Source organism: Anopheles maculipalpis, chromosome 3RL (assembly GCF_943734695.1).
Source record: "Anopheles maculipalpis chromosome 3RL, idAnoMacuDA_375_x, whole genome shotgun sequence".
In the NCBI taxonomy this organism is placed as follows: domain Eukaryota; kingdom Metazoa; phylum Arthropoda; class Insecta; order Diptera; family Culicidae; genus Anopheles; species Anopheles maculipalpis.
Genome location: NC_064872.1, coordinates 33,953,877 through 33,965,966, shown reverse-complemented (window position 1 = coordinate 33,965,966; position 12,090 = coordinate 33,953,877). Strand labels below are relative to the sequence as shown.

General features: G+C 45.8%; 5 protein-coding genes across 7 annotated transcripts in view; 2 read left to right on the top strand and 3 right to left on the bottom strand.

Moving 5' to 3' along the window:
* LOC126565134 (elongation of very long chain fatty acids protein AAEL008004-like) overlaps nucleotides 1–12,090 on the bottom strand; it is a 588,598-nt gene that overhangs the window by 353,315 nt on the left and 223,193 nt on the right. The gene's annotated exons all lie outside the window — the stretch shown is intronic.
* Nucleotides 1,461–12,090, bottom strand: part of LOC126565236 (protein SCO1 homolog, mitochondrial) — a 379,954-nt gene continuing 369,324 nt past the window's right edge. Inside the window, exons 2-3 of one of the 2 annotated variants that reach the window (XM_050222395.1) lie at nucleotides 2,355–2,416; nucleotides 1,461–2,294 (exon numbers count right to left, since the gene is read on the bottom strand). In XM_050222395.1, coding sequence (XP_050078352.1) covers nucleotides 1,468–2,274 — 807 coding nt within the window. In that variant the 5' untranslated portion in view covers nucleotides 2,275–2,294; nucleotides 2,355–2,416 and the 3' untranslated portion in view covers nucleotides 1,461–1,467. Of the gene's footprint in view, nucleotides 2,295–2,354; nucleotides 2,472–12,090 lie in introns of those variants that run through there. The other variant, XM_050222394.1, reaches the window with a different exon arrangement.
* On the top strand, nucleotides 2,855–4,416 carry LOC126564531 (nuclear pore complex protein Nup58). Its single transcript, XM_050221608.1, has one exon. It carries the CDS (start codon nucleotides 2,876–2,878, stop codon nucleotides 4,409–4,411), a length of 1,536 nt encoding a protein of 511 aa, XP_050077565.1. The 5' UTR covers nucleotides 2,855–2,875; the 3' UTR covers nucleotides 4,412–4,416.
* LOC126565028 (DNA-directed RNA polymerases I and III subunit RPAC1) lies at nucleotides 5,189–6,175 on the bottom strand. Its single transcript, XM_050222168.1, has one exon. It carries the CDS (start codon nucleotides 6,173–6,175, stop codon nucleotides 5,189–5,191), a length of 987 nt encoding a protein of 328 aa, XP_050078125.1.
* Nucleotides 6,772–11,627, top strand: LOC126563838 (leucine-rich PPR motif-containing protein, mitochondrial). The gene is made up of 4 exons (XM_050220610.1): nucleotides 6,772–6,952; nucleotides 7,095–7,276; nucleotides 7,347–7,692; nucleotides 7,972–11,627. The coding sequence occupies exons 1-4, from the start codon at nucleotides 6,816–6,818 to the stop codon at nucleotides 11,618–11,620; spliced, it is 4,314 nt and encodes a 1,437-aa protein (XP_050076567.1). The 5' UTR covers nucleotides 6,772–6,815; the 3' UTR covers nucleotides 11,621–11,627.

Here is a 12,090-nt window from a genome sequence, read left to right as displayed (position 1 = left end):
GTCTGCTTGTGCCACTTCAACTCCTTCTTTACTTGTTACGTTTTAAGTTCATCTTCCGGCTAGTATGAACGGCTTCCGGCTAGTATGAAAGAAGCGGCTTTCCTACCTCGACTCTCTTCTTCAACCTCTTCTTTATTTCCCTCATTAATTTCTTTCTCCTTACATCCTTCGAGCCTACTAGAGCCTCGGAGGATCAGGTTTTAGAATTTAAGTTTAGGTATGGTTTAAGATATTAGCAATACGGCCAGGCCGTCCCCTATGAATAAAAAAAAAAAATGGTTTAAGATATTAGTTAGTAATTTGGATTATTTCATAGTTTTTAAGTAATTATAGTAATTTAAGCCTGGATAGCCAAGTAGTTCGAATAAATAAGAAGTATGTCACGACCTGGTCCTACAAAGGCATCTTATCCGTCCATGTGGACGAAAATAAAAGACTTCTAAAAGGTCGTTACTATTCTAAAGATATGTCCAGCCCACCATGAGCCTGGTGAAATTATCATTTAACCATCTTCCTTTCATCAGATCATACTCTTGAACGCGGCTTAGAGGGTTAGGTCAGTCTTGGATCAAGTCCATGTCTTCTTGGCTTAATGATCGTCTAAGTCACGGTCATCTAAACTAAACTCACTAACCTTTCTGATACCACGTAGTTGGATAGTCCAGTCCTCACTACAATGGCAGGTCCGGATGGGATTTTAACCCCAATCCTACCGTGCCAATTTAACACCGAAATGCCCAACCATGTCCATGTCTCAGCGGCGTATGAGAGTACTGGGACTAGAAAGGTTCCATCCAGTCCCAGCTGCAGCCGTATCGACAGGTGTTTTCAGTGGAAAAGTTTACTCAGGCTGATGTATGATCGATTGGCAGAGAGCATCCTTACACTCAACATCTATTTTATTATCGGTGCAGACTTTTTACTCTTTGACTTTGATCCGTTTATTCCGGCCGCTCGTGGTGCCACTATTATTTTAATCTTCTCCTTGTTCATCTCCTGCCTCAGAAGACTTTCCAGATGGTCCTGAGGGTTTTCCATCTAGCCTCGCCTGGCATGTGATATTGGTAAATTTCATCATCATCATCTTCTTTAAATTCAATCTTGATTCCAAATGAGCTCATGACTTCGCATAGGTTGACCCGGACTATGCTGACATATGCGGGTTTGTTATCGACCAGGAATTAGTTTTAAAATTTTGTATAGAAAATAAGAATGGATTTTTGTTTGTTAATTACTCTACAAAGCAAAGGATTGATTCTTTCTTTCAATTATTTTGCCCTTTTGATATTTGAAAGGGCTTTAACGAATTAAACTTAGCCATACGCATGTTTGTTTAAGTATTACGACGAAATGCTGCCGATTTTTTAATCAACTTAACAAATACGATTGATCGCCACAGCGCTACTATACTTTTTTGTTATCGTACACTTCCACACACAACCTCCCTGACCTAAAGCTTCAGCTAATCTACCACCATGACGATTTGTGCATCTGCTTGAACTTTGCCATATTGATCAGTATGGAGTTCTTTATCGATTCCTTATCCCGATTCTGTCCATAATAATCGACAAACTCACCGTTCGGATCAATCAAGTACATGATAATCGTATGATCCACGATATAATCCTCATCCTCATCCTTCGGTCCCGCACTAAAATACACCCGGAATGCTCGACATACCTGCGCCACCTGTTCCACCGTTCCCGTAAGACCGAGCAACTTTGGCGAAAATTCCTTCACGTACTTGCCCACGATCTCTTTGGTGTCACGCTGCGGATCTACCGTGATGAAGATCGGTTGCACCGGTTCCGCATCCTTTTCCTTCTCCAGATTATCGACCACGGCAGCCATTTTCTCCAGCTCATCCGGACAGATATCCGGGCAGTGCGTGAAGCCGAAGTAGATCAGCAACCATTTGCCAAGAAAATCGGACGATTTGCGAGGATTGCCATCGGAATCGGTTAAATCCCATTTGCCACCGATGGCTGCTTTGCCTAGCTGCCGTTTGCGTTCCCTCAGCAGGGCCTGCTCTTTCTCGTCCTTCACGTACCACATGAACCCGAGCACACCAATGCCGGCGGTGGCAATAAATGCGAAACTTTTCCACGTGATCGGACCTTTACCCTTCATCGGATCGGACTGGCGTGTTGTGTGTTGAAACCGGCTTACTATGGAACCATGTTTGACCGACCGTGTTCCGGGCCCGAGCAATCCGGCACTCCCACACAGCTCCCGTAAACTTCGGCTGGATAATCTTAGCAGCATGTTCGACATGTTGTTGTACCCTACAAATGCTGCAAACACCAATCTGTAGTTAGTTTAATATGTCGGGCGAGTTTTTATGTGAATTTTACCAGCCTTTTGCACGGCACTAAATATTTACACACATTTGAACAATTTGTGTAATTATTTTGCACTTCGTTTCTTCGAGCCGGCAATGTTGTTACGTGCTTATTTTGACATTTCGGAGCAATGATGCACCACGGTGCCTTTTGAGGATGGTAAGAATGCTTAGAATTGCTAATAAAATTTGATTATATTTCATAAATATATTTTGTAAATTCTATTTACATCAATTTTACTGATCACATCAAATATAACTGATCAAAATAAAATATTCATGCTCATTAAAATATAGTTTTTTTTACAATTGTTTAAAGAAAAACACCAGATTTTAACGTTCGGAGAATTCACAACCACTGGGCACACTGTTTGACGCTCGCTGATTGACATTTCGCAACGCTCGTTCTCGTTGCTTGCTTTCCCTCGTTTTCTAGCGAGGAAAATAAATTCGTTTTGTGGTAAAAGAAAACTAAATTTACCGTGTTTGTGGCAGTGTTCACGTCCCAACCACTCCGAACGAAAAGCTGTAACGATGTCCGGTTTCAGTTTCGGAACGCCAACAACGTCGGCACCAGCGTTTTCATTCGGTACGCCAGCAGCAACAACGAGCATCGCTTCCATAGCGCCAGTCAACCCTGCGGTGGCGCCCGCACAAGCGACGGGATTTTCTTTCGGAACTGCTGCTGCTGCTGCTGCTCCTGGGGCCGCTAGCACGACTACTGCTACCGCTTTGCCTGGATTTAGCTTTGGCAAGTCAACCACAACAACATCAGCGGCACCACTGGGAACCGGGTTTGGATTGGGAACAACTTCCACCAGTTCCGCCAGCCCTTTCGGTGGTCTTAGCGTGTCAGCCGGTACTACCGCAACGGCAACAACGACATCCACCTTTGCGGTGCCAACGCTTAACTTCGGAACAGCGGCTACCGCTACAACCGGTGGCACCAACACGCTCGGCCTAGGAAATGTCACCGGTGGAGGTCTTTTTGGTGCTGCAAAATCCACGGCCACGGTTGCGGCAGCCCCTACCACATCCACCACAACAACCGTCGGCTTGGGAGGGGTAGACATCAACGCCAACCAACCCAAATCGGTCGAAGGTAAAAGCGACAACACGAAAGCGAAGGAATCGCAAGTCCCGCAGGAAATCATCAGCACCGTAGAACATCTGAAGGAACACATTAAGAAGCAGAAAACGATCGGTTCAGATATTGCCCGTTCCTCCGCCCGGAAGATGTCGAACGTTTCGAACGAAATTAAAAACCTGACCAGCATTCTGGCGGAAATGTCGAACAGTTTAACCAACAATCAGAACGCGATTAAAATGCTACGGCACGAAACGTCCGGCATTACGCGCCAGGCGGACATGGCTCAGCGCACACAGGAAACGCCCGCTGGACTGCAGTTCGAAAACACACTGCCCTTGCAGTACTTTATCGAGCTGATCGCCAAGTACGAGTCCGATCTGATCAATCTAAAACAGCAGGTCGAACTAACCGAAAAGCACATGAACTCGCTTACAACGCCACAATATTTTACACCCCACGATTTGAAGCTTTGTCTGCAGCAGATCTACGAAAGCTTTGTGGCGCTTGCCGGACGTCTGCACGAACTGCACCAGAAGGTGGAAACACAGAAGGAACAGTACCTTAATCTGAGACGATATCTCTTGCGCGACAATACGGATGTGTTCGAGAGCAGCGAAGGAGCGAAGGAAGGCACGAACGTTGCGGACAAATTTGCGCTCAACATCTCTTCCGGACCGACACCCTTCTCGACCGTGATGGGTAACGTGAGCTTTGGAGTTTCGCTACGGCAAACCGGTGCCGGTACATCGCTGTGGTCTGGGACAGGCGGTGGAGGACTAACCGGGGCAGATCAAAGCAAAGGTGGTGGCACCTTTGGACAGACGAACTTTTTTGGCTTAAACACGGGAACTAGCGCAGGAACCGGTAGTGATGCGTTCGGCAATCGGTTAGGGTTTGGATTCGGTACAATGTCCGGTACAGGGGGTGATGCGTTCAATTTGCAAAAACCACCGCTAGGGAGCAAAAGAAATAAATTGTAAGCTACGGTTTACAGTGGAAACAATAGCTTTTGCGACTTGTGAATGACGATCGGTGGAACATAAAGTAATTTTATTGTGACATACAGCAGTTGTGTTCATTTGTCCTTTGTTCCGAATTATTCAGGGTAGATTAATTGCTTTTTTCTACATTTCTAGGCATAGCATTGGTTTCAAATTTGTTTTCAATGAGCAAATTACAGCTATCTTTATGTGTAATTTTTTTATTAAATTAAATTTGTTTTTCAATAGTGTTTTTTTTCATATACACCTTTAAATATATTAAAGAATGTGTATTTGACAGTAATGTGTCGTTTAATTTCATTTTTTTTTCTTGGTATGAAGCACGTGGTCTTCTGTAACGGTTTTTATTCCACTAAACCACCTTTAACTTTTTCACTTGTAGTAAAATTCGGAAAAAAATCAGATCATATCTGTGGCTTAAATATTATTTTTTTATGTTTTTGTTCGAAAAAAAAACATGTCGAATTAGAAGATCCATAGCTTGGAAATTACATCGAAATGAGATGGCATATTTAATGTCATAGAAAGAAAAAAAAAGTTATATCAAATTTCATCAGAATATTGCATGAATGAGGGATTGCGTATAAAAAATCTCAGTAATTTTTTATACGCAATTATTAACCCCTGCCTGCCAGGGGTTAATAATTTCTCAAAAGAATGTTCCACGTAAACAATCCTACAATTCGCTAGAACCAAATTATTTCTTTCACCGAAAGCAGTGAAAATACTCTCTCATTATCGGCTTAACGTACAGCTTTAATTGCCCTTTATTTCATCCAAAAACATTCTACACTTTTTCTTCAGCACCTTCACCGCTTCCACGAAAATTATATCCGGCTTAAGCGCACCCAACGATTCCACCGTAAAGATGAAATGATTTCGTACACGCGCTATCGTAACGGCATCCGAAATCTGCGGATATCGATACACGTTCCTGCTGCAACTATCATACCTCGCATCTTTCACGTACGCCTGATCATCCTTGGCGATCTCGATCACTCCGGGCGAGAAGCATTTCTGCAGCAACCGTGCATCATTCCCTACTACCGGCCGGTTCAGCTTAATATCCGGCAACAACCGGTAGGAAACCGTTGCAACGGGCGAAAACTTGGCATGATCCTTGCCAACACCTTTCACCGCAAACAGTTTAATGTCGAACTCATGTCCGGGACGCATCTTGCTAATGAGAATATCGTCATCGATCGGCCCAACAGCTGCCTCCGTGTAAACGGTCGCTTGATTACCGATCGGTATCCATTTGATCTGGCCCGAATAGATGCTGTGATTCTTGTACATATTGTCGTTATTCGTCATCTCGTTCGGTTCCTTCGTTTTGCGGGTACATTTCACCTTCAGCTCAAACTCCAGGGTATCCTGTGCCGTCGGAGGATCCGTTTCGTTTGCTTTGTACTCGAACATGCGAGGATCGGCCCGCAGCGGAATCAACCCCAACCGATGGGCCAACACTTCGTCCTGGATGATCGAAGTGTTGTTGTAAATGTGCACCTTTTCGATGGCCATACTTGGCACCTCGCTAAGCATCAAGCGACGGAACACGTTCGCCACAGCACAGTTCACACCGATCATGTCGAATTCCAGCTCATCTTCCTCGTACCGTACCACGACGATCTGCAACTGTTGCTTAAACCGCTCAAAGTCCCACAGTTCGTCCGCCAAACCGTAATCGTTTGCATCCTGCTTTAGTTTATATTCTTCCAGATAAAGCAGTGGTTTTGTGGCCATACTGAACGACGGGGGAGGAGTTTTGGGAGACACCTTCGAAAATCCGGAACAATTTCACGTGCTTTTTGTTGATGCGCGTTTTTTTTTTCTTCTCTCTACGCATGCCGGCACATTGTTGTGACAACGAGCAGTTTGACGTTTGGTCAATGCGTTCCCAACCAACCAAATGCTTTTTTAACCCTTATGTCAGTAAACGCCTACCTGTATGAATTTACAATTTTAATTCCTTAATTTTTATTTAGTAGAGAATTTCAAGAGTTCTTCTTTTTCCTTTTTTCTGTTCCTTTTGTTTCTGACACGCTACTAGTGAGCCTTTCGCTTCTCATTTTTTGGGTCACGAGAGATTTTAATATCAATATATCAGGTTCTCATGAGTGTTTGATAAATTTTCTAGCTTTGAAATCACGTTTGGAGAATGTGGCGATCTCATACAAAACATCCGCACGGAGCAACGAAGAAAAGGCTGAAATCACAGTTTTAATATTTTTTTCAGATTCGCATCGATTTTAACAGTTTGAAATTTTCCGTACCCGTCGGTCTATAGGGTTAAAATAGCATTTTGCTAGTGGGGAGGCAACCCTTCTCACATGCGCGATCTGTCAAAAATATCCATTGTTCGTGCACGCTTTCGTCAGAAAACATGGCCTCGATACTGCGATCGAGCAAATTTGTGCGTTATTTCGCCGGTTTCGCACGAAATTTAGTGTTTAGCACGGCACGGGAAACGGAAAGCAGCTTCGTCCAGCAATCGCAGTGTTTGTGTGGGAATTTCACCAGGTATGGGAAGCCGATTTTCCGCCCAACGTGCAACATCGGATGCCCAGCCCCGGAACGCACCGGCACAATTACGCAACATGTCGAGGGTTGCCGTTCCTGTAATCGTGGGAAACAATTAATGAAATACATCTTACAATTACAGTAGTTTTGCAACTGCGGCCACCAAAAGCAAGAATGGACTCGACAGGTCGTTGAAACGCTTGGACGAAGATGTGCGTCGTTCGGGTCGAATCTCACGGCGGGATCTGGAGGAGGTGTTGGAAGAGATCCGTATCAATCGATCGGCAACCAGCGCACAGTCTCTGTTGGTGATTCGATGCTGTGGTAAGAATCGAAACACTTGTTTCGACAGAATCCTTTTTAAAAAGCTTCCTGTTTCCCACAATTCCATCAGGCAATCTCGTCCCGGAAGAATTACCCGAAGTGCGTACCGCCCTTGTGCAGGAGATATGGAAAACGCTACAAAATCTGAACGTCGCCATGGACGTATCGCACTACAATGCGTTGCTGCGAGTCTATCTCGACAACGAGCATCCCTTCTCACCGACGGAGTTTCTTGCCAACATGCAGTCGTTGGGTATCGAACCGAATCGGGTCACGTACCAGCGGCTTATCTCACGCTACTGCCAGCAGGGTGATATTGAGGGTGCCACCAGAATATTGGAGTTTATGCGCGAAAAGCAACTCCCGGTGAATGAGTACGTCTTCAATGCGCTTATTATGGGTCATTCTCAAGCAGAGTAAGTAGTAATTCGTCTCATCTATTGTAGGGCGAATCTGATGCTGATTCATGAATCTGAATTTCTATTCCAAAAAGTAATGAATCTTAAAAAAATCATGAATCCTAAAAGATTAATGAATCTTTAAAGATTCTTGATTCGAGTGATTCAATTCAGATTCATATGAATGACTCTTCCTAAAAGATTCATTAACCACAAGCCACTTCTCATCGATAACAAATGGAAACCAGAATTTTTAACCTGTTTCACTTACATCCCGCGTGTTTTTTTTTTTTTCAGAGATCTAGAATCAGCAACGGGAATATTGGCCGTGATGGCACAAGCTGGTCTTCAACCTTCGGCCGACACATACACGACACTGCTCTGTGGATACGCTCGTAAAGGAGACATAGATTACATCTGCCGTACGATTGAAAGCTGCGAACAAAAAGAGATTTTTCTGCTCGATAAGGACATATTGGAGATTATCTACGCACTCGCCGTCAATGGACATCCGGAAAAGGTTGACCAGCTGCTGGAGAAAATCCGTCGCCAAGCAGGTTATAATCAAGACGCCGTAAATGTGATTCTTCGACTGATCAATCGAGGACATGAGGACGTCAGCCTGAAACTGCTCCGTACGATGCCACGTGCTTCAAAGAACGATGGCGAACTGGCAAACACGGGAAGTTTCCTGGTGCGACAGCTTGTGCGAGCAAAACGGCCGGTCGAGAAGGTAATTACCGTTTGCCGGGAACTGCAGGAAGCTAGCATGAATGATCGAGCGTATCTGATCGCACTTGAGACAGCGCTCAAGGGTGGTTCGGTAGAGCTAAGTTTCGCCCTACTGGAAGAGCTAGCGAAGCAGAATCAACCGATCCGCCAACATTTCTTCTGGCCGCTGATGTGCGCCAACAATCCGGGCGCAACCAAAGAGGAACGTACAGACGGTGTGCTGAATGTGTTGCGTACGATGACGGAAAAATTCAACCTTTATCCAAGTAGCGAAACGGTCCGCGAATATGTCGTGCCGAACCTGCCGGTGAATAATAGTGAGATCATAATACAGCTGCTTCGAAGTGTTGGTATCTCGACGGCTGTTGCAAGTTCTAGCTGTGCGTACATTGCCCTGGAAAAGAACAATCTTAAAGAAGCTGCCAACATGGCTGCCCGATACCGAGCATACTATTCGCCTGGTGTGTTCCGAAAGCCGCTGGTGCAAGCACTTGTACATTCGCGAGACTTTGACGCTTACGTACGCTTCGCACGTGGTCTGCATGAAGGACTTAAACGGACACGCACGGTGGAGGAGGAAACCGAACAACAAGGATCGGAAGGGACAGACAGCGCAACCAGTACCGAAGTACTGCAGGCCGAAACAATGGGAACTTTAATATTTGATGCTGTGTCCACCTTCAAAACTGGCCGTGTTGAGGTGATGCAGAAGATCCTTACCGGCTTCGTTGCTCAGGGTCTTTCGATCAGTAACAATATGGCAGAGAAAATCCAGGACCGCATGGGCAGTGAAATGACGGCTGAAATATCGGCCCTGCTGTCTAAGCTAGCTGCCGGCGATTTAGAACCAATCGAGCTTGAACGCACATCACCAGCGCAGGGTCAACAGCGAACAAATGCTTCAGTTTCCAACCTATCCGTACCACAGCTCGAACGGCTCATTACCGATCTGGAGTCGCGCAAGGAAAACACCAACGGCGTTAAATCACAACTAATCCGTTCCGTTATCCGTGCGAACGATGTCGCCAAAACGAAGGAAGTGCTGCAAAAACTGGAGAGCGAAAATTACGTCATAAGTCCCGGAGTGTACGGACTAACGATAGACATGTACGCCGCAAACGGGAAAGTTGAGGAAGCTTTCGAACTGCTGAAAAGCGTTAAAGCCCGCCAACCCGACTTTATGCTTGACCGCGTGAAGGTGGCCCGTTTGGCGCAATGTTTGCTCGAAGCGGAACGTTTCGATGAAGCCCTTCGCTTCCTGGAAGAAAATGCACCATCCGCTACGGAATCGGGCAAAGACGAGGGTCAGCGGGAAGTTGATTTTGTATACAATAGCGCCTGCTGGCGTCTGCTGAACACGCTCGCCGAGAAGGGCAACGTGCAGCAGGTCAATCAACTATTTGAGCAGCTGCTCGGAAAAGGTTATATTACACCGCAAAACATATTCCTCGGATCGCTCGTTAAGGTGCATCTCGTGCGCGATGATCTACCGTCGGCAATGAGCACGTTTGCGGACATCTGCCAGAAGTATCGGTTGACACCGTTTAAAACGGAACTAACCTGCCGGTTGATACAGGCGGAGGATGCTACGAATCTGCAGCGCTTGACCGATCTCAGCACAGAGGTGCACGGTGAGGTAAACAGTTTGTACGATCTCGTTTTCGCGTTCGTTGACTGTGGACGTATTCGTCAGGCGCGCAAAATTCTCGAAACGCCTGGCTTGCGTACCCGCTATCAGCGTATTCAGACGGCTTGCGAACGGTATCAGCAGGAGGGAAAAACTTCAAGTCTGGAAGGATTAATGGAAGCGACAAAGGATCTGAGCCATATCGATCGTAGTGAGATCTATCATAAGCTGCTGCAGAGTTATATTGGGGAGAAGGATGCGGTTAAATCGCTCGGATTGTGGACTCGGATGCAGGAGGAAAATGTAGCACCGTCAGATGCTTTCCTGATGGAATTGGGAGACTTTTTGAAGAGCAATGGGTATGAAGTTCCGTTCGCAGTCCCAGTGCCTGAACCGGTCGAGGAAAGTAAAGATAAGGCAAAAACAAAAGGTGGTAAAACGGCACCAAGTACCACCACTTCTGATGCGAAACAACCGGCAACGAAGCAAGTTAGCGCGAAACGTCCCCAAGTTGCTGGGCCAATGCGTGATTTAAAGCAAGCGATCAAAAGCAACAATCCGGACAGTATCCTGTCGGCATACGAAGCAGTGAAAGCAACCTCAGCTAAACCAAACCTCACCGAACAATCGGCGATTATTGAAGCGTTGGTAAATCGGGAACGTCTGTCGGAAGCATCCAATATGGTGCTGGCACTGCTGGAACAGAAATTGTTCCCGATTCCGCGCACGTTCAAGTACTTCCTGAACAAACTCGCCATCAGCGGTGATGTGGCGACGTTTGACCGTATCGGTGCGTTGCTTTCCGACGATCTGAAGCGACTCATTTCGTTCGACAATCGACTATGCCACGCTAATGTATCGAACGGCAATGCGGATCAGTATCTGCGAAAGTTGGAAGAAGACATCCAGAAGGTAAAGAGTAAGGAGGAAGCTATTGTGGCAGCAAAACATTTCCCAATCGGTGGAGCATCCGGCATACTGGCCCAACATCCGGAACTGCACGAACGTTACGAACAGTTGGCCGAAAACTACGCGAAATGGGGTCTGTTAGCACCGGTAAACGCTCTCTGGATACATTACTTCATTAATGGACCAGCGGAAAAGGCCAACACTATCTGGAATCGGCACCTTAACAGCAGTTCGCGCATTATGTTCCAGAAGGTCATTCAGCAGGCACGCGACACAAAGGATGATGCACTGTGTCAACGGTTAATTGAGCATCTGAACGAATCGAACGTTTCGGAAAAGGGTAAAGGTTTAATTTATAGCTGTATGGTTGACATTCTGGTAGCGAAGGAAAGGCCAGAAGAAGCACTGGTTGCGCTTGAGCAGGGTCTCAAGGTGACGTGTTTGGAGAATGTGAACCGGACAGCTCTGAGACGGCTTCAGGATGCGCTTGTGGCGAAGGGTAAACCTTTCCCGCATACCATTCCGACGAAGAATACAAAGACGGCACGAGACCCATCGTCTACCAGCAGTAGTGATAGTGACAGTGAGAGCAGTAGTGACGAGGAAGCCACCAAAGCAGCAGCAGCAGGACAAGCATCCAAATCTAGCAGTAAACCGAGCAGTAAGAATCTGTCGTAAGAGCCATCACGTTCTCTCCCGACCGGCGCGTTGCGGTTTTTTTTAGCTGTAAGAAAGGCAGAGACAAAGCTTAAGGAAGTGGACGTTTTTTAGACAAACGCTTCGTCTTCGTGCAAAGGGCCCACACACGTTTAAATTCAGCAAGCATTCATTAGTCAGATCATAGCTAGATATGTACACGAATAGTTGTAGTTGTTTTTCGCTGTTGGCTTTGGAAGTTTTGTTGCGGAGCACAATAAACTTCGAACCAGAGGCACTTAATTGTCGTTTGTTTATAATACCTGAACAGTCCGCTCATACCGAAATAGTGTAATTGTTGAATCTATATTTTGGTGTAATCAGTAATTGTAGAAAGTTGATTGGTATCTCTTCGGGTTCTCTCCAGGTCAATAATAATTCTCCAGGATACTCGACCCCTAGCTGCAGCCTTTAATCTTAATCCATGAATGTTTTCGATCTCCGACAGGTCC

Bases quoted from the DNA above. Each gene is read 5' to 3' on its own strand.
- LOC126564531 (XM_050221608.1), top strand. From the start codon at position 2,876: ATGTCCGGTTTCAGTTTCGGAACGCCAACAACGTCGGCACCAGCGTTT.
- LOC126565028 (XM_050222168.1), bottom strand. From the start codon at position 6,175: ATGGCCACAAAACCACTGCTTTATCTGGAAGAATATAAACTAAAGCAG.
- LOC126563838 (XM_050220610.1), top strand. From the start codon at position 6,816: ATGGCCTCGATACTGCGATCGAGCAAATTTGTGCGTTATTTCGCCGGT. The intron at 6,953-7,094 runs GTATGGGAAGCC...TTACAATTACAG, and splicing joins TTGTGTGGGAATTTCACCAG to TAGTTTTGCAACTGCGGCCA. The intron at 7,693-7,971 runs GTAAGTAGTAAT...TTTTTTTTTCAG, and splicing joins ATGGGTCATTCTCAAGCAGA to AGATCTAGAATCAGCAACGG.